The sequence below is a fragment of the Podarcis melisellensis genome (assembly GCF_964234715.1).
Source record: "Podarcis melisellensis genome assembly, chromosome: 8".
Taxonomy (NCBI): Eukaryota; Metazoa; Chordata; class Lepidosauria; order Squamata; family Lacertidae; genus Podarcis; species Podarcis melisellensis.
In genome coordinates this window covers 2,103,219-2,130,407 of record NC_138540.1, presented here as the reverse complement: position 1 = coordinate 2,130,407, position 27,189 = coordinate 2,103,219, and the positions used below count along the sequence as shown (strand labels likewise).

At 43.3% G+C, this 27,189-nt stretch overlaps 1 protein-coding gene across 5 annotated transcripts; it reads left to right on the top strand.

The window, feature by feature from the left end:
- The first annotated feature begins 8,247 nt into the window (after positions 1-8,247).
- Positions 8,248-26,175, top strand: VDAC3 (voltage dependent anion channel 3). Of its 5 annotated transcripts, none has more exons than XM_081921377.1 (10): positions 8,258-8,373; positions 15,577-15,700; positions 16,612-16,683; positions 17,812-17,861; positions 20,887-21,039; positions 21,802-21,854; positions 22,167-22,394; positions 23,289-23,439; positions 25,188-25,245; positions 25,645-26,175. In XM_081921377.1, the coding sequence occupies exons 2-10, from the start codon at positions 15,670-15,672 to the stop codon at positions 25,734-25,736; spliced, it is 888 nt and encodes a 295-aa protein (XP_081777503.1). In that variant the 5' UTR covers positions 8,258-8,373; positions 15,577-15,669; the 3' UTR covers positions 25,737-26,175. The 5 variants fall into 5 exon arrangements, with proteins under 5 accessions (XP_081777507.1, XP_081777503.1, XP_081777506.1 ...); XM_081921378.1 differs by lacking the exon at positions 8,258-8,373 and adding an exon at positions 11,095-12,673; XM_081921381.1 differs by lacking the exons at positions 25,188-25,245; positions 25,645-26,175 and adding an exon at positions 23,907-23,943 and having other exon boundaries at positions 8,248-8,373; positions 23,289-23,462.
- The last annotated feature ends 1,014 nt before the right edge of the window (positions 26,176-27,189 follow it).

Below are 27,189 nucleotides of genomic sequence, written 5' to 3'. Positions count from 1 at the left end.
GGAACTAAGCTTCATATGCTGCCGGTAGCACCATCACCATTGTGGCAGCAAACTACAGTGGTGCCTCTGGTTACGTACTTAATTCGTTCCAGAGGTCCGTTCTTAACCTGAAGCACCACTTCACCTAATGGGGCCTCCTGCTGCTGCCACAACGCCACTGTGCGATTTCTGTTCTCATCCTGAAGCAAAGTTCTTAACCCGAGGTACTGTTTCTGGGTTAGCAGAGTCTGTAACCTGAAGCATATGTAACCCAAGGTATCACAGAGAAAGTAATGAAGGTGGGAAGAAAAAAGGGTGTATGAACAGACCACTTGATGTTGCAGGTACTAACCAACTTCTCAGATATCACCCACTTCGCTGGCCTATTTTGAGTGTTTGAAATGTTTCTATTCCATTCATATTTTTAAAGCAGGTTGATTTGCTGAATATGGCACCATCCTGCATATGGTGGGGTCTAGCTGCTACTTTATTGAGCTGACTGATGCTACTCTCCAGATAGCCAGAAACTTTCTCGGATTCAAGTTTATTGCATTGTACAGCTTATTCCCTCCTGCGACCCTGGTGCAATAAGGGTGAACATTCTGTTGTGCATTTGGGTTGAATATTCAGCTCACTGCCCAAGTCCACTGGTTCTGTAACTGACTGGAGAGCACATGTAGATCTTTGCCAGTGTTCTGCATTGCAGGAAGATGGTTGAGACCCCTGGCTGTTACTGTCCTGCTCTATTCATTTCTTTTGTCAGCAGTTAATGGGCTTCTACCTCTGCAGGCAGGTTCAGATTTGAGCAGGAACAGTTGCCTGCTGTGTCTCCTTTGTTGCTGTAAGGCATCATTCAGCCCCACCTTCCTGTCATCTTAGATCTAGGGGTCCCCTCCAGGCACAAGTGGAACATTTGTAGGATAAAACATTCCAGTAGGAAGCTTCAGGATGAGCAGCATATGTCTGTTTGGGAAGATGGGAGCTGGTAAAAGGCTAATTTTGGACAAAGAGTCAGCAAAGTCACTAGGGAGCATCTATGACAGTAATGTGGCCCAAGGCCCACTGTTCAAAACTATTTGCCATCAGAACAGTAGTATAGGTCCTGAAATATGTATTTGGTGTTGAAGGTCCTGAAGAAGTGCATTTTCAGCATATGTTAGATGCTATACAATAATCATTAGATGCACCTTTGTGGGGAGGGATTTCTGTCATTTTGGAGAAGCTTTTCCTCCGGTCTGCCATTCCCTGTGCTAGTTACAGATAGGTAGCCGTGTTGGTCTGCCATAGTCAAAACAAAAAAAAATCCTTCCAGTAGCACCTTAAAGACCAACTAAGTTAGTTCTTGGTATGAGCTTTCGTGTGCGTGCACACTTCTTCAAATACCTGAAGAAAGCTCATACCAAGAACTAACTTAGTTGGTCTTTAAGGTGCCACTGGAAGGATTCCCTGTGCTGCTCAAGATAATCAAACTTGCTAGGATGCTGCTGTTACTAACATCTGTGAGGGCTTGTAGGGAAAGAGACATGGTATCTGAACAGGGCTTCTAGTATATTTGCAAAAAGGCCCCTGTGACATCAAGGGTGGGGGGTAATCCCTAGTTCCAGGAAGGCATCGTGGAGAATAAGGCTATTAGCTGCAAGCCATGCCTGCTACCTCAACTATATGGATATGAGCCTCTTGAATTGGGCCTAGAAGCAAACAGGCAACCAGTGCGCTGTTTTTAAAAAGGCTCATTGTTGTGGGAGCCTGTCACACATTGTCAGTGGAGCCCAGTCCCTGACCTACTGCCTGTGTAAACTGCTTCCTCAGCTAAAGCCTTTAAGCTGCTTTCCCCACAGCTCTGGTTCTAAAGTGTGTCAGGCCCATGAGATCCTTTCTAGGCCTTGGTGGCAGCTGCCAGTCTGAACAGCAGCTTTGTGGCTGTGGTGAGATTTGAGTGTAAGTGCAGGAACATGCAGAAATACTGTTTAAGGAAAGACCATTGAAGTATTTCTGCTTTGCCTGGCCTGTAAATAGCTCTCTCCTGGTTCTAAGCTACTGGAATGTGAACTAATGAGTAATCTAAATACAGTTTTGTATCATGGGCTCGATACAAACCTGGGCTGAGTACTCTCCTTCCTTCTGGTGGATTGTAGCCTGAAGCTGCAGTTCTGAGAATAAGCTTCATTGTAAACGAATTTTGTAGTTCGCCTTTAAAATAGAATGTCCATTATTCATTCACACACTTCAGTGCATTAAAGTATTCCTTGCATTAAATTTATTCTGTTTTTCAGACCTCATTTGCAGCATTTTAGTGAAATAAAATGCAGTTGCAGTTCTGGGCTGTTTAATGCAGAAACGCAAACTTCTCAGTTTTAGGACTAGTGTCTTTTACTGACAGATTATTCCTTGCAAGTCATTTTAATATTTTCCATTCCAGTGACTAGGGGATTAGTTATAATTTGCCCCTTAACAGGTTTCCTTTCCTCAGCACCCCCTTTTTCCCTTTTATAGCAAAATGGCTCTTATTCTTCAATTAAGGAAAAATAATAATGAAAGGGAATCTGTAAGATTACACCTTGCCCCAAGCAACAAAATTAAGCAGCAATTTATTGCTGTTATCGCAGCTATTCTCATCAGGGTGCAATAAAATAGGAAACTCAACGTTGCTGGAGACTTTGCTAAATAGGACTTCACAGTGAGCAATCATAAGAGGATCTTGGCTGTGGAGACTTGCTTGATGATATAGAGCTGTTTTAAGTGCTGTCTAGAGTCTTGATCAGCTCAGTTGGTCTCATTCACAAAAGGTAGATCACTGGACAAAGCCTCTTCCACTGATTTTAAGTGAAGGAAACAGAGTTTTGCTTGCTTGTCTGTATAAAGAGCTTCTGGCAACAGCATTTTTTAAAAAACCAGAAGATTCAGTTCCAGAGTATTTGTTGCCTAAAGGATCTCCACTGGCAAGTCATTCCATAGAGTGGGTGCCACTCAAGCAATAAACCTGCTCCTTGTGGCTGCCCACCATTCTTCATGGTGTTGTGTAGTGTTTCAGATGTGGAAACGAATGGACAGGAGTCCCAGGTCATTCAGGGCTAACACCAGCATCTTGAATTGACCCTGGAAACTAGGAACTGGTGTAGATGAAAAAACGAGGCCTAGCACTTTCCAGGTAAAAAACAAACCCATCCACTTTGATATGCTACTTTAGTTCCCACATTTCTCTCCTTCCACACTTGGTGGCCATCCACATGTTGGGGTCCAGCAGCCAGCAGGAAGGATTGCCAGGAGCTGTGATCCAACAACATGTGCCAGGACAAAGGTTTCCCAGCGCAGCCCTTCAGCTTCCTTTGGGAAAGTTGCCAGCGGATTGTTTTTGCAGCTTGATCTGAACCACATTTAGCAAGAACACCTTATTGCATTTAGTGGAAGTTATTTTTTTAGTTAAGTCTGCATAGATTTGCAGTCTTTATTATTTACTTGTGGATTAATATCCTGCCATTTAAACAAGAATTCAAGCGATGAAACGGGTTGCTAAAAGGAGCAGCAAAATCAGTGAACCTGCTAAGACAATACACTCCTTTGGAAGAGGCACTGAATGGAACAGGCAGGCATAGCGTGTCACCCTAAGTATTTTGTCCCCTTTCCCCAAGGTATTACTGCCTGAGTGCTCTTGTAAAACACTAATCTTGTTCTGCCCACTGAAAGTAGTTCACAGGAGAGCACTGGGTCATGTCAAAGAGGCAATGCATATTGCTGGACACTGCACTGCCCCCTGGTGCTTAAAGGAATAAGTGTACAAAAAGATTTGAGCCTGACTAGGGACACAACAGGAGAAGCGAAGCGCTGAGACTGACAATGATTTCCTAAACCTGAGATCTGGTGGGCAGCCCCACGGGGGGGTCAGAGAAGTGGCTGAAAACTTCCAGCTGAAATTCCACAAAAGACCCACAATACCACAAATGTTCAGGGTTGTCCGTCCCCCCCCCCATGTATTTTGTACTACAGCTTGTCCAGACAGCAATAATGTATCGGGAAAGTGTCACAGAACTAATACAGCAGAATAAATTATCACCAATGCCTTATTAATATGCCAACAACAATTAAAAAATATATTTTTACCCTTATATGTCAGCCTTCAGATGTCTTCTAAAAGTGAGATAGTTGTTTATTTCCTTGACACCTGATGGGAGGGCATTCCACAAGGCGGGTGCCACTATCGAGAAGGCCCTCTGCCTGGTTCCCTGCAACCTCACTTCTTGCAGTGAGGGAACCACCAGAAGGCCCTTGGAGCTGGGCCTCAGTGTCCAGGCTGAATGATGGGGGTGGAGCTGGTAGACAGCTGCCCTGGACACAGAATTGATCTGTGCCTTCATGGACAGCTGGGAGTCTAAAATGACTCCCAGGCCACACACTTGATCCTTCAGGAGCACAGTTACCCCATTCAGCACCAGGGACTCCTCCACACCTGCCTGCCCCCTGTATCCCAGAAACAGTATTTCTGTCTTGTCAGGATTCTACCTCAATCTGTTAGCTGCCATCCAACTTCCAACCATCTCCAGGCACTCACACAGGACATTCCCTACCTTTACTGGTTCTGATTTAAAGGAGAGGTAGAGCTGGGTATCATCCGCATACTAATGAACATCCAGCCCAAACCCACTGATGATCTCTCTCAGCGGCTCCATATAGATGTTAAAAAAACTTTGCAAAATCATTGCAGGAGATCCTGGGGGCCTTACCAGGCCCCAATGATGAAGGTGGTTCCGTTAGATTGCAAAGCACCTAAAAGAGTCTCCTGCTGCTGTTTTCTGCAGATGCCATAGAGGCGGTGAAGAAGGTCCTCTTCACCATTGCTATCACCACTTGGTAGGCTCGATGTGTCCAGTCCGATTCAGAATGAGTTTTCCACCACTTGCTCTTTAGCCATCTCAGCGACTGTTTCATTGCCCTCTGCTCTGGGGAAAACCACGGGGCTGTCCAGGCGCCATGCAATCAGAAAGGGCGCTTTGGAGCCAGACAGTCGGTAGCCCTGGTTAACTCCACCTTCCAGCGGGCCACCAGGGAATCAGCTGAAAGGCCATCAACATGGGATAAAACATCTCCTATCACTCTCTGGAAACCATTTGGATCCATTAAGTGGCAGGGGTGGACCATCCAAATCAGTTCCACCTCCGTCCCAGAGGGGAAGGGTTGTGGAGAAGTCCAGTTGCACCAGGAAGTGATCCAACCATGGCACTTCGTTTGTTTTGCTTTTACTTAGTGTCAGATCACCCACATCCATAGAGGTGAACACCAGGTCTAAGGCATGTCTGCGCCTATGAGTTGGGCCAAACTTATTCAGGGACAGCCCCATGGAGGTCATGCTTTCCACGAAGTCCTGAGCAGCCCCTTGTAAGGTTGTGTTGGTGTGGATGTTAAAATCCCCTAGAACAACCAAACTAGGTATCTCTAGGAAAACATCCACCATGACCTGAAGCAGCTCGGCCAGGGAATGCTTGGTGCAGCAGGGAGGTTGATACCCCAAATAGGATCCTGTAATGCCCCTATTGCCCAGCTTCTAGAACTTGCACTCAGAAAATTGGGTCTTCCCAATAGGATGCCTGGTGCAAGCTAATGACTTCCTAAAAATCACTGCAAACCCCTTCCCCACCCATATGATGGGTTGCTGTGCGTAAGAGAAGGCTGGCAGACAAGCAGTGGCAAGATAGGCCCATCTACTTCATCCAACCAAGTCTGTTACACATGCCAGGTCAAGTCTTCCATCCACGATCAAGTCAGCCCCCCCCCAACAAAGACCTCAGTCTGGAGAGGCCCTGTGTACATACAAAGGTTTCACAAGAGCAGAATATAATAGGTATAGAGTTCAGATTCCTGAGTCTCAGCTTTCTGTTTTTAATAAACAAGTTTCTAGACCTCATAGCTGTGAAAATTGCTTGAAAATATGGGTCATGTCTGCTGAAATCTCCGAAGCCACAGAGAAGGTTTTAAATTTGTTTATGTTCTTGCATTTCCCATAACTAGCAAAATCAAAATAAATAATGCAAAATAGTAAACATTGCAGAAGAAATGTTGAAGGAATACATTGTGCAGATTTGTGAGACTACAGAATGGATAGCAGACTTCAACTTTAGGAGGCTGGTGCTTGCATCACTTTCCTTTACATGGGCAGCATTAGGGTTACCACCTATCAATCTGACAAATTACAGAGCTTTCAAAGCTGATAAAAGCAGGAAGTCAAAAAAGGGTTATTGCAGCAGCCATTATCTAGAGCCATGTCATTTTAAACTACTAAACAAAAACAAGACAACTGCTCTCTGTTGCCTAACCCTCCTACTTTCCATACAAAGCAATTCCAGTTTCCAGAGATCAGCAAAACAACTTCATAATATTTCTGCACAGTGGTTTCTGGTCTGTTTGGGCAAATGGGACACAGCCCGAAGAACCTCAGTCTGGGGGAGCACTGTTGCACTCAGGTCCTGCTTGTGGGCCCCTGTGGGGATGGCATGCTGGAGGAGATGGGCTTGATGCACTCTTCAGCAGCAAGGAGCAGGGGCACAAAACTAAGTTGGCTCTGCCTCTCCTTGGCTGATTCCATCTACCATTTCCCTACCCCCCAAATCTCTATTGTTCCTTTGCCCATAAAATCATAGACACAGGTATATTCCTAAATGATGTTGACATGACAGACACACCTCTGCAGAATACCCTTTGGATGCCTGTTCTGTAAATGAGGTGATGGGACCGAAGTGTTGGGTGGGCTATACCACTTCAGACTGCTAAGATGGGTTAGGCTGGTAAGATAGTTGGAGCCATTCCTGGATTGGGATAGTTTGGACACAACTGTCCATGCATTGGATTGGATTACTGTACAGTAATGCATTCTATATGGGGCTACTCTTTGAGGTTGGGCAGGAGGCTTTAGCCAGGATATAAGGTAAGGTAAAGGTAAATGACCCCTAGACGGTTAGGTCCAGTCCACAGACAGCTTTCTGAGTTGTGACCAGCATGACTAAACCGCTTCTGGCACAATGGGATACTATGACAGAAACCAGAGTGCATGGAAATGCCGTTTACCTTCCCGCTGCAGCGGTACCCATTTATCTACTTGCACTTTTGGGCGTACCTTCGAACTGCTAGGTTGGCAGCAGCTGGGACAGAGCAATGGGAACTCACCCCATTGCATGGATTCAAACCAACCTTCCGATCGGCAAGCCCAAGAGGCTCAGTGGTTTAGACCACAGTGCCACCCACTCCCTCCCGCCAGGATATTAACCATGCTTTCAGGATTTGCACTGCCTGCCAATCTGCTGCTGGCCCATGTACAGGGTGTTGGTACTAACATACAAAGCACTAGGAGCTCAGGTAGTTTCGTCCAGTGAGGAAAACAAAAACACAAATTTAGACAAATCAAAGTAATGGGCCTTCTTAAATAAGAACTAACAGATCACTAGGTCTGGATGGCAAGCCCCCAAGAATTCTTAAATAACAAAAATGTGCAATTGCTGATCTTCTAACAAAAATATTTAACCTGTTGCTAAGAACAGCCTCCATATCTGAGGACTGGAAAGCAGTCAAGGGAACACCATTTTTAAAAAGCAATCCAGGGGCTTTTTGCTGGAAATTACAGGTTGGTTAATTTAATGTCTGTTCCAAGAAAACTGGTGTAAAGTATTGTTAAAGATAGAACTACCAAGCATATAGAAGAAAAACTAGTATAACTTCTGTAAGAGTTTACTATGTCTTGTTAACTAGAGCTTTTTAAGAGTGTCAACATGTGTACAGTATAAAGGTGACCCAGTGGACGCTGTACACAGACTCTCAAATTTTTTGGACAAAGTAACTCACCAAATACTCCTAAGCTTAGAAGTCATAGAACAACAGTTCTCTTGTGACTCAGTAATTGGTTAAGAAACGAGACAATGCAGAGCAGGAATAAATGGACAAATGTTGTTATTATTGGTATTATCTTTACTGTTCTCCTTTTTTATCTCTAATTTATTTGTAACTGGAAATCAAAAACAAAAAACGGGGGCAGCCCAGTCTGTGGAGCGTGAGACTCTTAATCTCCTGGTTGTGGGTTCGAGCCCCACGTGGAGCAAACGTTTCCTGCCTCGCGGGGGGTTGGACTAGATGGCCCCGGGGTGCCTCCCCCTTCGCGAAGAGCAGGCGGCCAGGGAGCCCCACCTTGCGCCTCGGAAGGAATCGGTGCGCTTGCGCAGAGATGACGCGAGAGAAAGAGAGGCGGGGCAGAGGCTGGTGCCGCGCCTGCGCCTTGAGACGCAAGCTCCGGCAAGGGGGCGGGGCCAGAGTCGGGCCCCGAGCGTTACGCCTGCGCAGTGCGCGGAGACGGAGACCTTCAGCTTGACAAGGAGGGACGGACTGACGGAGGAGGCGGAGGCGGCAGCGGCCCTTGAGGTGCGCGGCGAGGGAAGCGGCTCGCGGCTGGAGGAGCCCGGCGACGCCCTCGCAACGGCGAGCGGGGCCGCCTGAGGCTTCGGGTGGAGGGCGCGGAGAGGGCCGGCTTGGCCTGGGGCGCCGAGGGCCTTGTGGGGAAGCGCTGCCGAGCGAGGGGCTCCTCTGAGGGCGGGCGGGCGGGCCTCCCTCCAGCCCCCCTCCGCCCGCCCGCCCGCCCGCCCGGCCTCTCGCCGCCTGAGGGCTGTTGCCAAGGCCGCGCTCGCGAGGGGGGAGGGGAGGGCGGCGGGGAGACGCGGAGACCCCGCCACGGCGGCAGCGGCGGCGGCGGCGGCGGCGTCCTATGTATTTGGCGGTCTTCGGCATACAAAATGAGCAGAATAAAAACCAATGAAGAAATTGAGGCAGCAGAACCCAAAGGGAGAAGCTGGCAGGCGGGGCGGGAAGGTTCAAGGGCAACATCTGAACATTTCAGTGTGGTGTGATATATTATGGCATCAAAGTATTTTTCTAAAAAAATTACTTGCGGAATATGAATAGTTTCAGTATGAGAGCAAGACTGTCAAGTGTCAGGATACCGAGGGCACTGCTAATCGTGCTTTCCAATGTATTTCTCATTGATACGGTGTGGTGCCAGCAAATTTTTATTCTGCAAGTGCGTTCCAGAGAAAAAACTGAGAGCAAGAGGAAGCCACAGGTTCAAATCTCTGCTCACTGGATGGCTTTGGGGATTCCCACCCCCATCCCTCTGCATAGGCTGCTTCACAGGGTTGTTGTCAGGTTAAAGTGTGCAGGCTTGTCTGCCATCTCAAGCTCTTTAGAGATAGTGTCAGAAACTCAGATATATAAGCTAGGCACCAAATGGCTCATTAAACCAAGGTTATAGCCACCAGAACAGAACTTCTGGTTTCCATTTTGGGGCAAGACTGTTCTAAAGTTTTATTTTTCAAATGATGGACTGATCATGATTGATTATCAGTTAAACATCTGGCTAACAGATGGCAACTTTGAGTCAGGTCAGGCTTCCTCAGCCTTGGCCCTCCAGATATTTTTGAGACTACATTTCCCATCATCCCTGACCACTGGTCTTGCTAGCTAGGGATCATGGGAGTTGTAGGTCAAAAATACCTGGAGGGCCGAGGTTGAGGAAGCCTGAGCTAGGTTAAGAACTTTGAGAGCTTAAAGAAGAAAGGTCACTTTATCCAGGGACAGCCCACATATAACGGCCTGTTCTAGGGTTGCCATACGTCCAGAATTTCCTGGACTACTGTAGTTGGAAGCACTGTCCCAGCGGAAATCGGCAAAATGTCTGGGAGAATCCAGATGTATGGTAAGCCATGTCAGCAGTGTCGTTTTTGCTGATTTCCCCAAAAAATAGCTCAAAAGTGGTATTTTGTGTGTGTCCGGATTTTCACTTTTTGAAATACAGCAGTTGTAGCCTATTCCAACCTGTTTTTCATAATGGTAACAGACCATTCATAACATAATAATATTATTCACAGCTGTGAACTGTGGGTTGGGGTAAGTGAAGACAAGCAACAATTCACTATAACATTGTTCACTGCTCCTTCTCAGGCTGCACAGAAAAAGCATATTGGTTCCTGAAATTCATTCTGATTGTGCAGATAAAATGTAACTGATAGAATTCTGCAAGATGTGGAATCAGTGTGTGAAAACAATTAAGACCCCAAGATTCCCAGGTATGCACTTCCAGATGGTGGTGATGTCAGGCACCATCCTGGCAGTGCCCAAGCAGCTTCACTTGGTCACAAGTGGCCAGTAGTCTGGCGCCTGGCTAATTTTGAACACTGTTTAGAGAACAAGTAGTGATGGTGGGGTGATAAAGATGCAATTAATAATTCTACATGCAGTTTATTGACAGGTGAACTATGGGAATGTGTGAAATTGCTTTGTGTGGGATCGGGTTGTTTATCAGTCTAGTTCGGGGTTAGCCAATGTAGTGGCCTCTGGATGTTGCTGGACTGAAAGTCCCATCAGCCCCAGCCAGCATGGCCCATAGCAAGGGGTGATGGGAGCCTGTGTAGCTCATCATGGTCTCCTCTGACTGGTAGCAACTCTCCAGGGCTTAACATCACCTGCTTCCTGATCCTCCTTTTTTGTTTAAATGGAGATAACCAAGAAATTGAACCTAGGACCTTTGCTGTGCAAAGCACAAGCTATTATGGTTTCTTCCTCTTCTTTTAAGCAGTGTTCAAAATTAGCCAGGCATCAGGTGCATTTTGTGAACTGTGCAGGTCCAGTTGTGACCACATGGAGATCTTTGAATGCCAGGTGGCAACTGACATCTCCATCTGGCTGGACCCTCCAGCTTTCTTAAGCAGGTAGGCAGAATAACTTAGTTATTGCATTTATCTCCCACCTTTTCCTCCAAGGAGTACATGGTTTCCCCACCACCACCCCCAATTAATCCCTGCTGTGACTCTTTGAGGTAAATTAAGAGACTGTGACTGACTCCATGTTCACTCAGTGAGCTTCATGACTGAGTGGGGATTTGAACCCTGATCTCCCAGGTCCTAGTCCGACACTCTAAGCACTGTCCCACACTGGTTTCCTAAAGTACTTCTGCTATGGGGCAGCTCTATAAATTAAGTAAGTAAATAAATATGTGGAAAGCAAAATGTCACTTAGAGAAGAATCTGAAATATTTTCCTTGAGGCTTAAATTTGTTTTATTCTGGATTGTTTTATTTGATGTTTTAATGTGTTGTGTTGTATATCATTTAGGGTTTTTTTTCTTTAAAATGTAAAGCAGTATAGAAATAAGGATAGTGCTTAGATATTCTGTTGTGGCGACCGTAACCCAGGTTTAAGGTGCCATTTGGCAATTAGTTTACATATCTGCGTTTCTAACTCTGCTTTTGGGTAACAGCAAAAGGGAATATGTGACAATAAAACCACAGTTAAAGGCGGTTTGTACTTGCATGGTGTCAGCAGTTGTTAGTAGGCTTATTGGAATTCAGTGGCTTGGTTTAAAAATGTGTTGGCCTTGCTCTGAAAAACGTAGATTTTAAAATCTGCACAGAGAGAGTCTTGAGATGGTGATGCTCATTTGTACATGCATGGTATTTTCTGCTTTGATCTCTTTCAAAGAGCTCAGGATAGCTTGTACTGCCCCCTCATTTGGAGGGGATGGTTATCCAAAGAGCTTTGAGGCTGAGCAAGAATTTTAAGCAAGGACTCCACTATCTATGTCTGACAGACATGCTGGTAAGTTATGGATGTAAGAGAGAGCAATGTTTAACTGGACTCAAAAGTAAATCTTTGCAAGCTTAAGCCCTGGCAATAACTGAATTAGAGCATATACACAATTCCTATTCATCCATCATTAAATGGAAGCATGAGAGTTGTAGATAGGCATACAACTTTTGTGAAATCTCCTGAGGTGTCACATTCATGACAATGTCAGTGGAATTGCTTGGAATCTCAGCAATTGAGCATTTTATTTTAAACAAAAATACTACTATTTTGATGCAGAACTAAGGGGGGGAAGTTCCATACTGATAATTCCACAATAAGTGCTGTGGCCATAGGGCTTTTTGTGTGTGTGTGTGTGATACCTCCTGAAATTTGTAGTAACCCCACAATGATTGTATTGGGTGGACATAGGAGTTGCCCGGCTCTTTTGGCTCCCAGGACTATTGTAAATCTGCAGGTGGACTGCATTCAGTAGCACCTCTCAATCTTGCTCAAGCGTATATATCTATTCTTGCAGCCGTGTGTGCCCAGGTTCATCCACACGTGCTTACCTCTCTTCTTCATGGTCATTCTAATTGTGATTCCTTGCGGAGCAACTCCAAAGAGGGAGCTGCTGCTGCTGAAAATGAAAGGGTAGTATGGTTAAACTCATGCTGCTTTGGTTTCCTTCTGAAATGCCAACCTTTTAAAATGTTATCACTAACAAGGAAGTTGGTTTAGAGCTATAGGAAACGTTTTGAGTGGCAAAGATAATAGGAGCATTGGATGGGCAGGCAGATCTGCCAGGAGAGGCCAATATTACCTTATCATAGTTATAGATATCAAAGTGAATTTTGTCACTGTCTCAAGGAAGCAATTTTTTTACACCCAGGAAAGACTGGAGAAGTGGGTGGGTGGTTTTGAGTGCTTACTTTAAACCCTGTTGTATGAGAGCTGTAAACAGGCAGATCTTAGCTCAGCCTTCCTCAGCCTGTTGCCTGTCAGACATTTTGGACTACAACTCCCATCAACTCCAGTCAGCATAGCCATGCTGGCTGGGGATGACAGTAGTAGCCTTTGAGCTTCTCATAGTCGTGCTATGCAGCCAGGTGAGTAGTCACACACTAGGTACGCTGGATATGTTGGTGCCAGCACTGAACTTGGAATGATTTGATGTCTGAATGTCTGGCATTTGACTGCAACTTCTTGAAAAGCTGCATAACAATTGCAGTTTTGGAATAGGAAAATCCAGTCCATGTTTCATTCAGTATGTGGCATTGGCACATACAGAAATGGCTGATATGTGAATCAATACAGGCTGGCTGGGCACTACACCTGATGGACGTTAAGTCTGTACAGACCCTGGCAGGTGGTAGTCCCAAGGATTGGTTGGAGCATAAAGCCCCCACATAACTCAGTACTGCTTTCTTACAATAACTCTTTTGCCTTCTCTTCTGGTTCAGCTGAAAATTAACCAATTGGGGAACCTGTTAGAAATAGCACATTAATTAAAAGCAGAGTGGGCTTCAATTTGAAAACTAAAAAAAAAAAAAAATCATGAATGAAACAATATGTTTATAAAAGCCAATAAATTAGTACTCTGGTTTTTTTTCCACTGATCTCTTAGTCTCAAAACTGCAACACTGCAGATCAATAATGCTAAATATGTTACAATTTAATTTCCTTAAAAATACAATCTCTTATTTGAGGCAGAGGGTGGAAGAAGCCAAGATGAAAATAAACTTTATGATGATGTTGATGATGATTACTATTATTATTGGCACTATTTTTAATGTTTCTGAATACAATTTTATTGTATTGTGAATTTTTTAAAAAAAATCTTGGGAAGAGCAAAAAGAAAAGAACAAAATAATAATTATTGCTTCTAATGCTACCTTTGAAAACTATTCTGTCTACAACAATACAAATTGTTCTTATCTAAAATATTCCTAAAGTGCAATACTACAATGTACATGGATGGCACACAGAAGGTTGGTATCTTTCATTGGGCTGGCTTGGCTTGGTGGTAAAACATTATATTAGGCTGAAATGATGGATGCACAGTACAGAATTTCACCAGAAAAGGAAGGGTTGGGAAAAAGAAAACTAGTGATTAGTACCTTTGTCTTTCTTGGGAGTATAAATGTCTTCAGACATTTTCTTTTTCCTGCCTTGCATTCAGTTGACAAGGGTTTTTTATAGGCGCCAATTAGTATAGATCATAATTTCTGAAACTGAGGACTGGGGACCACCATTGGGCACTAGCCCACTGGAAGAAGCAAAGATACCAGTGTTGAAGCAATAATTCTTCAACATTACCTTCGTTGGACTAGTCATGTGCGGATGCCTGATGATTGTCTTCCAAAGCAACTACTCTATTGCTGGTGGTCAACAAAAGAAGTTTAAAGACTGTCTCAAGGCAAATATTAAAAAATGTAGTATAAACACTGACAACTGGGAAACACTGTCATGGGCTTTGAAGACACTCGAACTCAGGACGTAAGGGAGAAATGTGCTAAGAGGAAGGCATGCTTGGCAAAGCCACACCGTGATCAACTCCCCCCCTCCGGAAACCAATGTCCCCACTGTGAAAGGACGTGTGGATCCAGAATTGGCCTCCACGGTCACTTAGGGCCTCTTTGTTAAAACCGTGTTAATGGAAGACAATCTTACTTGGCTACGAGTGATCGCCAAAGAGGAAGAACTAGCCCACTTCCAGATCAGTGTTAGCACTGCAGTCCACCCCTTCTCACAGGGGACAGATACAAACAGCAGCTCTAAAAGTCATGATAAACTGGGAATAGAGAGGGTAGCTGGTATAGGAGGAAGTGAATGTACAAGGAGCTGGGAGGAGGGATGGAAGAAATTGCCTGTACTTGGGGGTGGGAATAGGGCACAAATTATATGTGAAAGGAAAAGGGAGAAGAAATTGAAGGGGGTAAAAAAATACTTTGAGAGGCATATAGGAAGCAAGCAGACAAACATAAAATAAAAAGCCATCTCCACTTGGAGAGTCCAGATTAACACATTCTGCCTAAAATGGGGAGGCTGATTTGAAATACCTCCAGAATCAATGTTAATTTGACTTGAGGAAAGCTTGGAACCATGATTTATTATTGAAAGAATTAGAATGGTCAGGCTTAGGTTGGATCCATGCTTTTTAGTGAATCTACTTTATAGAAAGAATTGACTCACCTGAATGAACTGAAGAGCTGGATTAGGAATTGAATGGCTGAATTCAGAATGCACTGCTGCCAGTAATTACAAGAGCTGACTGCATACAGATACTCCCTTTCCCCCCCAAGCAGGAGGCTTGGAGCCTCTATAGCTGGCAGGCGTTTGATAATGATAATCATAGGTGTCATATTCCCTTTTCCAAGGGAGAGGTTGGTCTGATGTATAGTAAGGTAAGGGTCTCTTCAAGTAGACCTGTCATATGTGAATGTTATGTATAACTTATGTGTACATTTGAGAAGCCAGTAGTAAACAGTTTCCCAGTGCACATGGCCACATATACTATCTCCCTGTCCCTATCCCCCACATATTGCACATACATGCTTTTCACACCTCTGGACTTATATGAAGCGGCTCCTTTCCTTCAGGGGTTAAACCTAGTAGAGTAGTCAAAACAAAAAAAATTCCTTCCAGTAGCACCTTAAAGACCAACTAAGTTAGTTCTTGGTATGAGCTTTCGTGTGCATGCACACTTCTTCAGATACACTGTGCATGCACACGAAAGTTCATACCAAGAACTAACTTAGTTGGTCTTTAAGGTGCTACTGGAAGGAATTTTTTTTGTTTTGACTATGGCAGACCAACACGGCTACCTATCTGTAACTAGTAGAGTAGTGATATTAATGTGTATTTTTTTTTAAAGTTTGCCTGTCATGCTGTCCTTGAAGGTTTGGTATAAACATTGCGTTACAGTGAGTGTAAAAGTAGTGGTTGCAGGTATTATAAGTGATAGCTTTGATCTTTAATGATGCATGCATTTCCCCCCCATATTTGACAGGTGTATATCAAAGAGCTAGAGGAGAGTCCTGTAGGTTCACGTTGAGAAGTAAATGATTTAGGAGCTAAATTGTGAAATAAGAAGTCTGCAACCATGTTCAGCTGTGGTCCTGCTAGACCCCCAGGTATCTATACGTATATGGAAGTTCAGATATTAAAGAATTTTTTTTAGAAGCTTAATACTAAGATGATGTGTTTAAAAGCAAGAGTTATGTTATCCAGCAGCACAAAGCTGGCTTGCTGATATCCCACATGTCAGACTTGCAAAGCAGATCTGCGTTTTGACCGCTGCTATCTTCCTGAAGGTGACATTGGAGAGGAATGTACCAAGAATAGATTTCTTCAGCAAAGTTCAGAAGAACTCCTGCTATGCTTTAGGGGGGAAATGGAAATAGATGCTTGGGAGTAGCAAGATAACTATGCATAAGTTTCTCTGTACAGCCCAATAGGTCAACACCTCATAGGGTAGAGTCAACAGCCAATTTAGTTTTTACCACTAAATTTATTTCCTTAAGACAAGGTTTTCCAGTACATGGAATAATGGAATAATGCAACGAAACTACTTCCCCAAGTAATCAAGCAGCAAGTATCTTTAGTGGAGTTTGGCCTTGCTGTAAAAAGACTTGTCACTTCCCACAAGCCTGGCAATTTTCTGTGGGTGGCAGTGGGGTGGGGGGGAGCCAATATGAATTTTGGATCAAAGGCTTTTAAGGTTGATGAGGAAGCTGTTGATACAAAGGAGCCATTCTGTTGCTCTTGGAACCATACACAAGAGAAAGAAGTTGTTGGCTTAGCAGACTGTGCCATGGAATAAATATGTTATTGAACTCAAACTATTAAATCTTTCTATCAAATTTTGGATTATTTATTTGCCCTCGAAAAAATTCTTGATAGTCGGAAAGGAAGATTTATGAATAGACTCATGGTTCTTCATCATATGTGACATGTAAGGTAGTGGCAAGAAATTGCTGAGAATGGTGTTCATACATGCTCATTTATTTCCAAATATGTACTGGGTTTTTTTTGCTTCTTCCAGACCCCATGGCTATCCCACCATCCTACTGTGACCTGGGGAAATCTGCCAGGGATGTATTCAACAAAGGATATGGTAAGCAGGACAATGGCCAGAAATGCTAGCATTATGCATATATTCTCTAAATATTTTGGAAATCTGTTGCTAAAGGTCTTCAGATGTGTTAAGAATGGCGTATTTTTGTTCACATCTTTGAAATGTTCTTGCTCCTTCGCCTAGTTCTCTATCCTTCTTCACTCTATCAATCTGTCATCCATCCTTAAGAGTTTTTATTGGATTGATGGCCTTGCTTTCATCCCTTGCTGATTTAGTTAATGCTTGTTTTATTTAAATGCTATATTTTATTTAAAGTGTATATTCATTTTCTCCAAAAATGTAACACGAGCTAAAAACTAGCACTAGCAGGAAGGAAAGCCCATCTCTTAAATTCTCAGATGAATCAATTGGTTTTGAGCTGGTGCCTGCAACACTTGCATTTCAGTCTTCTGCTTTCTGACTCTCCTCATCTGACTTTGTCCATAATCTCTCAAGATGGATGAGGGCCTCCATTCTATGGTGATTGCAGATTTCACAAACTGGCATGGAACCTCCTATTGGCTCACATTAGGCTTATTAAAGCGGGCTCTGCACCACATATTGGCTTGCATATTCAGCTCTGGGATTGTCTCTGCAGCAACGCTGCAACTTTAGTGGAATTTTGAGAATATGAAGTATGGCATAACATAGGTGAGCTCCATATCAGTTTCCCTGAGTTTAAAGGGGTTTGTTGATTGTCTTTGAGCTGTTCTTTGGAGGTACTTTACTTAAAATGCACCCAAAATGTCCAAATCTTAGCACGATTCCAAAAAGTGAACATGTACTCACATCCTGTTTATGGCCTTTCCATAGGCATCTGTTTGGCTGCTGTGGTAGTTGAGTGCTAGATCTGATCCAACAGGACCCTTGTAATGAGATGGGACGCCATTAGTTCCCTGAATCAGAGTTGTTCAGTCAACCAGATGTTGCCAGTGCCTGCCAAAATATGTGGGTCTCTGTCAAGTGATTCCTAGAATTTCCATTAGAGCTAAGCTGGCCTCTCTTTTTATTCGTGCTCATCACAAGCACCTTTTAAAGGCAGATGCACCCAACTTGTTACTTCTTGGGCTTTGTTTCTCATTCATTTATTGTGGTATAAATAAGAAACTAATGTTTTGGCAATTTCAGGGTTTGGAATGGTCAAGCTAGAGTTGAAGACCAAGTCTTCCAGCGGAGTGGTAAGTAATGAGTACTTTGAATTATTGTTGCAACAGTAGAGTTTATGGAGCACTAATATTACCTTTACAGCATTGGCAGAGTCAATGTACACACCTAACATTCTGCTTCTCCTGTATGTTTGGGGTGTCCTGAAGGTTATACTTAGGACCTCTCCATGCAGTATTAGCTTTAGTGTTTTGAGGCTTGACTCCTGAGTGCTTGACATCTCATAGAGCAGCTGTTAGTAAACTGTGAAGAAAGGATTTGGACTGGTGACAAATGACCTGTCCACTTGTCTGCCATGTTCAGAATAGCTGTAGTGGGGAGAGGTAATCATTTGAAGGAGTTTAGAGCTAGAACTATGGCTTAAACAATCTGACTCTGCAAGTGGAAGTGGCAGTATGGATACTTGGATTGGTTCACCTTTACTGACTTATTAAAGATGCTAACTTCTAACGCGACTTCTCCCTTTTACATGCAACACTGATTTTTGGATGTTTATTCAGCTGGTAAGAGAACCACGTATTTGCTTTCTTGTTATATATTTCTCCTTCAGGTTTGTGTACTTGGACCATGACCCACTGCCATTCCTAATCCATTCTAATGACTAAGTAAATGTGGTTAAAGGTAAAGGGTTACGTGTCCCGTAAATGTGGTTAACCAGACACTAAATGTTGCATTGTGTACAGCTCCATACATCAGTAGCATTTGCACTTGAACTGTCAAAAGAATTGGAGACAGCAGTGTGATCACAGGCATGCCTCAAATTTAGAAGTTAGTATTTCTGAGTAGTATCACTTGGTGACTAAATCTCTGAAGTAGTTGGTGAGGAACTGGTGGCTCATGGAGAGCTCCCCATCCAGCCAGTAGCATCCCTGCTCACCTTGCAGCAGGACTTAAGCTTTTTTAAAAAACCTCCTCTTGGAATCCTAAACGCTGTGTGTGTGTGTGTGTTTGTTTGCTTGGTTGCGTTCGAGTTGCACTCCGTGGCAACCCGGAAGTAACGGAGTGCGTTACTTCTGGGTTTCGCCACTTGCGCATGCGCAGACGCTCAAAATGACATCATGCGCAGAAGCGACGAAAAGCGGCGTGCGCAGTCGTGCCATCGCTAGTTACGTTTGCTTCTAGATGCGATCGGGGCTCCGGAACGGATTCCATTCGTATCTAGAGGTACCACTGTATATGAAAAGAGGGTGGTCCTGGAAGTTGCAGCAGTTTGTATATTTATAATGACAGGACTTCTTATGCATATCCATATTTCTGAAGATATGTGAGCAGCATCTTCTGAAGGCTCTTAAGTGCAGGGATCTTGGAAAGACTTTTTAGTGTGGTGTGTGGCACTTCATTGCCCTCCTTGGAGCTCTATTCCTTCCCAAGGTGTTTGTTGGTTGTCATGCGCCACCCCTTTGACCATTAGTATTCTAGTTCTGCTCAATTGTTTCAGAAAATTTATTTCTGCAAACTGCACAGTACAGGTAACTCGCATCTTATGCAGGGGTTACGTTCCTGGCCATCATGTGTTTCAACAAAATCATGTAAAGCTAGAAGGCCTCTATGCTGCTGTGGCCTTCCTTTTTGATCTGTCTGACGTCATGAAGACCTATAACTCCACATGTATGTGCTGAGCTGAAATGTCACGTCAAAAGCAGAATTTGGGGATTGGCTCAGATTAAGTGGAGCTTGGCACTCCAGACATATGGGGGTCTAAGCAACCATCACATATGACAGTTGTAAGATGAAAAGTAACATATGTTGTGTGCGCTCTTGCTTTCCCCACTCAGATCTTGTTGCAGCTGCCAGGAAAATCCTGGTCTGATCATATGACTGCAAGATTCTTTCTTTTCTTCCCACTCAGCAAACAAAGAAAGTTAAATGAAATATTTCTCCTCCACTGGCGCCAGCTCAACCTTTTTAAAGAGGATCTAGGAATTATTTTTAACTGGCCGCTACACACACACACAGAAAGTTACCCAAGATGTCATATCCTTCTTAAGCCAGGGAAAATCTGTGTTGAAGCTGAACCATGTTTCTGAACTAAAATTGCCTTCCTGTTTTCTTTTTTCCAATTGCTTCTCTTCCTCATTAGCTTGTAAGTTGTTGTCAGGCACTTGTATGTGTGTAAAATTGTACAGTATCTAAGGCAACATTAGCATCTAGCACCAAGAAGCTAATCACTGCACAAAAAATAACCTAAAAAGATGGGCTGTGCCCACAGACTCATAACTTTAGATTAGGCAGTTGGCTATTTATAACCCTGATTATCAGCTACTTGCCTGATTCCTGTGGCACATAAAAATAGGCTTTAGGTGGCCACAAAAGCTTACAGGTGTCTGTGTGTGCCTCTTAGGCTCTAAATAGCCAACAAAGGCAGACTGTAGGCAAGCTGACTAGAAGGGTTTTTTGTTGAATAGTAACATATATAGCCTGATATGCAAGGCTCATTTTAAAAATAAGTGGTTTATAGATGCTTTAAATAAATAAATAAAGAGTAATGACCTAGACCAGAGGTTCTCAAATGGTGGTCTGCAAGCTCCATTAAGATGGTCAATGGAGCAGTTGCAGTATGAGTCTTTCAACACTATTGAAGAAAAGAAGTATTAGCCTCATGTAACACAACTTCTGTGTTGCACACTTGATTAAAAAACTGCTGTGTCAATGTGTAATTCTTTTATGCACACAAACTGATTACTTAAAAGAATATTTGGAAGTAGGGCAGGATATTGATCAGGAAAGATTGAAACTGTATTATCAGAAAGCCCTTCAGTGAACATTCTGGTGGCTGTGTCTAGCACCCAATATATTGTAATTTTTTGTACCTTATGAAGCGTTTGTTGTTTCCACCAACCATAATTGTTGGTTCTAGACATCAGAAAGGAGAAGTTAGATGCGGTAGGACCATGAAATCCAGTGCAGATGTGAATAAATGTTGCAGGGTGATTATAAAACATATTGTGTAGGCGGAACTAAAGCTTGCATGATTTGCTGGAATTGCATATTCATTTTAAAACATAATTGCATTGTGATTCAAATGTGGTATGTTTACAGGAATTTATCACCACTGGTTCCTCCAACACAGACACAGGCAAAGCCTCAGGCAGCCTAGAGACCAAATATAAGTTCAAGGATTATGGACTTACGTTCACTCAGAAATGGAACACTGACAACACCTTGGGGACAGAACTGTCCATGGAGAATAAGGTAAGAGGAAATGGAATCATGACTTCAGCATAGCAGGTAAACTAGAAGAAATTAAGCAAAGGCTTATGGGGAAAGAATGAGTTGTGTAAAATAGCTTTTTCTATGTTGTGGGGAGTTTTTTAAGTGGGGGTGAGGGATTCTGAAGTTAGTGGTTGGTAGTAATGTAATGTAGATTATATCTGGAGATATCTACAGACTATATCTACAGATAGACACCATTGCTGAAAAGGTCCTCTCACCATTTATCAGCCACCTTACCTCTGAAGATAGGGAAAATTGGTGTTCTGAATATACCTTAACCATCAAATGGTGAAGCTGCTTTATAATCTATCAAAAATTAATGCCTAGGTGTGCTTTTGTGAGTTCTTGAGTTTCAATCCAAGAAATATAATTAGTATGTCAATGAATTCACATATGCAGAAACAACAAGTACTTGGGCTGCTACTTAGGTATTTGAGGCAAAAAGTGTGAGATCTTTTCAGTTATATGTAATTTGGGAACCTTCCATTTTATCACAGGTGGCACTAAATAATGAGGTAATGTATAATGGCCTGGTTTTCAGAGACTGTAACATTTGAAAACTTTTGATTCTCTAGGATTTCCATCATACATTTTTTTTTCATTTTTCTGTGCTGCAGACTACCATAATTTACAAAGAACAAGAAATGCTAAGTAGAAGCAGTTAAAAGTAGGAAGAAAATACCACTTATTAAGTAATTATTTTTTAAAGACGAGTACTATGTTTTTCTTTTTTCACTTCAGCTGGCTGAGGGACTGAAGCTGACCCTTGAAACCATGTTTGTACCAAACACAGGGTAAGTATTCATCCCTCGAGAGGGCTACTTTTAGCTGGGTGCTTTCCTCATAGGTGATGGTACCACTTGCAGACTGTTGTACTGGAGCTGCTAGCTCACATAGGAGGTGCTTTCCTATTCTTTTGCTTAAGGCTGTCTTTAAATGAATGTATTGAAATATTGACAGTGACACTGAATCAATTATGTAACATCAGGTAGCACGCAGGGGTAATTCATGCCCAGTTCTCTGCTAAATGTATGGGTTTGTAAGAAATGCCTACTAGAGGTTATAGATGGGATTAAACTTGATTCCCTGTTCTTACACCTTCCCAGGAAGAAGAGTGGAAAGTTGAAGACATCCTATAAACGGGAGTATCTAAACCTAGGTTGTAATGTTGATATTGACCTCGCTGGACCAACCATCCATGGCTGGGCTGTTCTGGGCTATGAAGGTTGGCTTGCTGGGTATCAGATGGCTTTCGACACAGCCAAGTCCAAACTTTCACAGAATAACTTTGCATTGGGATATAAGGCAGCAGACTTCCAGCTGCACACAAATGTGTAAGTATTTCTTTGTGGTCAGGAGGCCAGAATGTACAGAAACCAGAAAACATAATAAAATATGCAATATGAGCTTTCTGCTAAGTCAGGCGATATGCATGCATGAAAGGGATTAAATTTGAGGTTGTGTTGAAGGTGACCTTTGCCTTCAGTCTTGAAGGTTGCAAACCAAGTCTTCTCTGACCACCTATGGTTCTTTCCCAGAAAGAGCACAATTCTTAGTCTCCGTAGATTTCTAGGGCATTTGCCAGGATCCAGGAACTCATTAAAAAGGAAATGACTGCACAGTTGAATTACTTTTGGTTCTCTCACATTATGCTAGCACCGAGGTAGTTAATTTGCATGGAGCAGGGTATATTCCATCATGAAGGCACATGCTGAAGCTAAGGAGATCTGGATGGGAAATGGCTCCTTCCAATCTCCATTCACTTGCTCTTGCATTCAGAGTGCAGTTTAGAAAGGAACATTTTAGCTTATATTTGGTCTTTCTGCTTCATATCAGAAAGTGCTTCCCTCTCAATCCAGCTGGGGGAAAAAAATATCATTTTTATGCTTGTCATTATTTCAGATCTTTCCCTATTCCAGCTGATAATTGGTGCATCTTCATATATTAACCTAAGTCTAACTTTAGCTATAGAACCTCTAGTCTAGTAGGGAAAATGTCAGGACAAGAAGGGAATATATACGGATTTAACCATTTTATTCAAAATTGTTGTCAGCCACTCTTAGCCCTAAAAGCAGGGTGGGGTGGGGACGGACTAGAAAAACAGAAAATCATTACAAGCTAGAATAAGGCTGGGGTAGAGCTAAAGAGAATAAGGGCAAATATTTGCAATTGTTGAAAAACTATTATAAAGGCAAAATTGAATCTTCATTTGATCTCTTAAAAAATAGGAATGATGGCACTGAATTTGGTGGCTCCATCTATCAGAAGGTTAATAGCAACATTGAAACATCTGTCAGTCTTGCTTGGACCGCTGGCAGTAATAACACTCGGTTTGGTATTGCCACCAAGTACCAGTTGGATGATAAAGCTTCTGTCTCGGTAAGAATTTTGCCATCTTCCCAGTATCATAGAATCATAGAGTTGGAAGAGACCACAAGGGCCATCAAGTCCAACCCCTTGCCAAGCAGGAAACACCATCAGAGCACTCCTGACATATGGTTGTCAAGCCTCTGCTTAAAGACCTCCAAAGAAGGAGACTCCACCACACTCCTTGGCAGCAAATTCCACTGTCAAACAGCTCTTGCTGTCAGGAAGTTCTTCCTAATGTTTAGGTGGAATCTTCTTTCTTGTAGTTTGGATCCATTGCTCCGTGTCCGCTTCTCTGGAGCAGCAGAAAACAACCTTTCTCCCTCCTCTATGTGACATCCTTTTATATATTTGAACATGGCTATCATATCACCCCTTAACCTCCTCTTCTCCAGGCTAAACATGCCCAGCTCCCTTAGCCGTTCCTCATAAGGCATTGTTTCCAGGCCTTTGACCATTTTGGTTGCCCTCCTCTGGAGGTATGTTATACATGTGTGCTGATAATTTCAAGTTAATTGTATAGCACTGTCCCATTTCCCTTGCCTCTTGGCTTTATGCCTCAGATGTCTTTGGAGCAGCCTTAACAATAGCAGAAGTTTTATGTTAACCTTTTGTATGAACCCTATATGGAACAATTACAGTGATACGAGTTGTCAAGTGAAAGTTTCAGTATGGACTAGTGTCTTATAAAAACAAATTCACTTGTTTGTTTTATGCTAGCTGTGAATTGTTTGTGTAGAATCAACTTAGGGAGTAGGAAGACTTCCACTATTTGCGAGATTTTTGGTGTATTTGGCAGTCCTACGTACTGTATTGAGATCTCATTTGGTAGATCAGTCTTCAGCCAGGTCCAACTTCAGGTGGAGTGAGTGCTCTTATTGAATTTCCTACATATAGAATATGTCCTCTGGGAGAAGGGTTTGAACGTAGCCTTTCCGCATGCAGGGTACTGTTTTATATGGAGCAGTATTCCACCTGTAGGTTAAGGACTTAGGTTTATCATCTTACTAAGAATGAAGCCTTTTGTGTTTTTGAGGATTTTTTGAGGATTTTTTGAGGGACACAGGAGGCGCTGTGGGTTAAACCAGAGCCTAGGGCTTGCCGATCAGGTGGGTGGTTCGAATCCCCACGACGGGGTGAGCTCCCGTTGCTCGGTCCCTGCTCCTGCCCACCTAGCAGTTCGAAAGCACGTCAAAGTGCAAGTAGATAAATAGGTACCGCTCCGGCAGGAAGGTAAACGGCGTTTTCGTGCACTGCTCTGGTTTGCCAGAAGCGGCTTAGTCTTGCTGGCCACATGACCCAGAAGCTGTACGCCGGCTCCCTCAGCCAGTAAAGTGAGATGAGCGCCGCAACCCCAGAGTCAGTCACGACTGGACCTAATGGTCAGGGGTCCCTTTACCCTTTACCTTTACCCTAAGTTTTGTTTAACATCCAATCTTCCTTCCTTCTGGGTAATGTTGACTATATTGCATGTGATCATTTCCTCTTCGTGACACACAGGAGAATGGATTTTGACTACATTGATGCTTAAGGGCAATAACATTAGTGTTTCCACTAGTGTGGGCACCATTCCTTTACCCAGACTGGTGAAGGAGGGACTTTTTATGCTCAGAAAGCAGTTGCCAACATATAACTACCAGCGTCTTCCATCTCTTTACTGATAGATCTAGTTCTAGAAGACTGCTGACTCTTCATAAACTTTCTCAGGAAAGCAAGTAAAAACTGGTAACGCTGTTGAATGTTCCTTTTTTTCTTTCTAGGCCAAAGTCAATAATGCCAGCCTCATTGGACTTGGCTACACTCAGACCTTACGACCTGGTATGTAAACTGTTGAATGTATTGAATGCATACCTTAATTTTGCTTGCATTTTGGCTGTAGGACAAAACGAGTTAGAAAATTCCAGTGATACTTCCAGGGCATCATGGGGTAGTGGGTCCAAACCCTGTAAAGAACAGTATGCGCCACCTTATTTTTGGATTATGCCTTGAGTAAATCCTGCCACAAAGGGAAGCTAATGTAGCCAATGTGTGTCTAGAGAGAACAACTTGCCTGAGAAACCTCGGTGCATGGGAGTCTTACCAAAGAATTACCTTGAGATCTAGCACACACTGGTTCTCTCAGCTGCGAGTCTTCTCTTCTGACTTTCCCCCCCTATTCTCCCTTACTGGTTGATAGTCTGCTGTATTCTCTTAATAATGGCACTGTGTTTCTCCCAGGTGTGAAGTTGACTCTCTCTGCTCTGATCGATGGCAAGAATTTCAGTACTGGCGGCCATAAAATTGGGCTGGGATTTGAGCTCGAAGCTTAATGTAGGTTTTAATGAAGTATTAGATCTTTATTTGGAAGATGAAGGAGAAAACAAACCCCACATGTTCTGGCCTTAAACTCTTCCGTGAAACTTCAAAAAGTGTGAACTTGATACTCTTCCAAAGAATTGTTGTAACCCCCAACATCTGAAGTCTGGAGAGTGCAAACCTACCATGAAGGGCAATACTTGAAGGGATGCATGGAAGTTGTAATGGTTGTGCTACATTTCAGTTCAGTTCCTCAGTTTCTTTAAAATGTGTTCCTCAGAAGACAGCATAGCATCTGGTGAAAGGAAATAATCTCCCATCCTTCTGTGTTCCTACATCACATCCTGCATGTCCTGCACCTCACGACCTTTTGTATAACTGGTCTCTGTGCTGTAGTGAAAGCTTTGGTTTTGCATCAAAGTGGAAATAAATCAAAATCACATTTGGAAGTTACTCCTTGTATGGTTACTGTCTCTTTTAGCACACAGCTAAAAAGCCAAAGACTAAGCTACAATAGGGAGACAAGGAGAGAGGGTTGTATTACATTTTGCTCTCATATCTAATTGGAGAGTGGCTGTATATAAAGCACATTGCTCTGCTAGACAAGTGCAACACCTGGCAATTAGAGAGGGACATTTGCGTTACTCTGAATGTTCATTCTCTTCAGTAGATGGAAGGGAACCAGGCAACTGTCACTCTCCTCACTTGCACTGTAGGCTGGCCTGTGCTAAAGCGTTGGATTAAGTCCTGTCTGGTAGTTTCAGCATGTAATTCAGCTGAGGTGCTTTTGAGGTGGGGGATCCAAACAAGGGATGTTGGATAGCAGCACTGACTATTCTGGGTGGGGGGGCTAGCCTTTCTGCCATTTTCTTTCTTGAGTAACAAGAATGGGGGTGCCTTTGGGGAGGAGAGTACTCAACTGATAATGTTTACCAAAGTCAAGTATGCCATCAGTTCTCTTTGGTGTCTGTGTGCTTTAGACAAAAGGATAGGGACATGGGGTCATATCCAGTGCTGCTGTTTCCCAAGTGCAGTAGACCTGCTTGCACAACAAAACCCCTTCTCGTACTCTCAAAATCCACTCCAGAAGATTGGAGCAGGTTTTGAGGGTGTGGGGAGAGAAAGGGGCAGTCCTGTTCCATTAGTGGAACTCTGGGTGTGTAGCATTGGACACAATCTAGATACTCCTGAGGCATATGAAGCAAAGTTTTGACCTTCAGGGTGCAGGAAAGATTAGTTTAGTCAGCACTGACTGATACAACAACAAGGGCTGAAATTTGTCTGGCCAATTTATGACAACTAAGAACAAGTATTTCCAGGGCAGCAACTTGAGAGGAAATTTACTTGATTGGTTCAGTGTCTGCCTGGTCTGAAGTTCTTTTCACAATCTCGGTTGAGTTCTTGTGCAGCAATATGGAATGCAAAACTCCAATAGCGCTTCAGATGAGGCATTGAAATCCCTTCCCC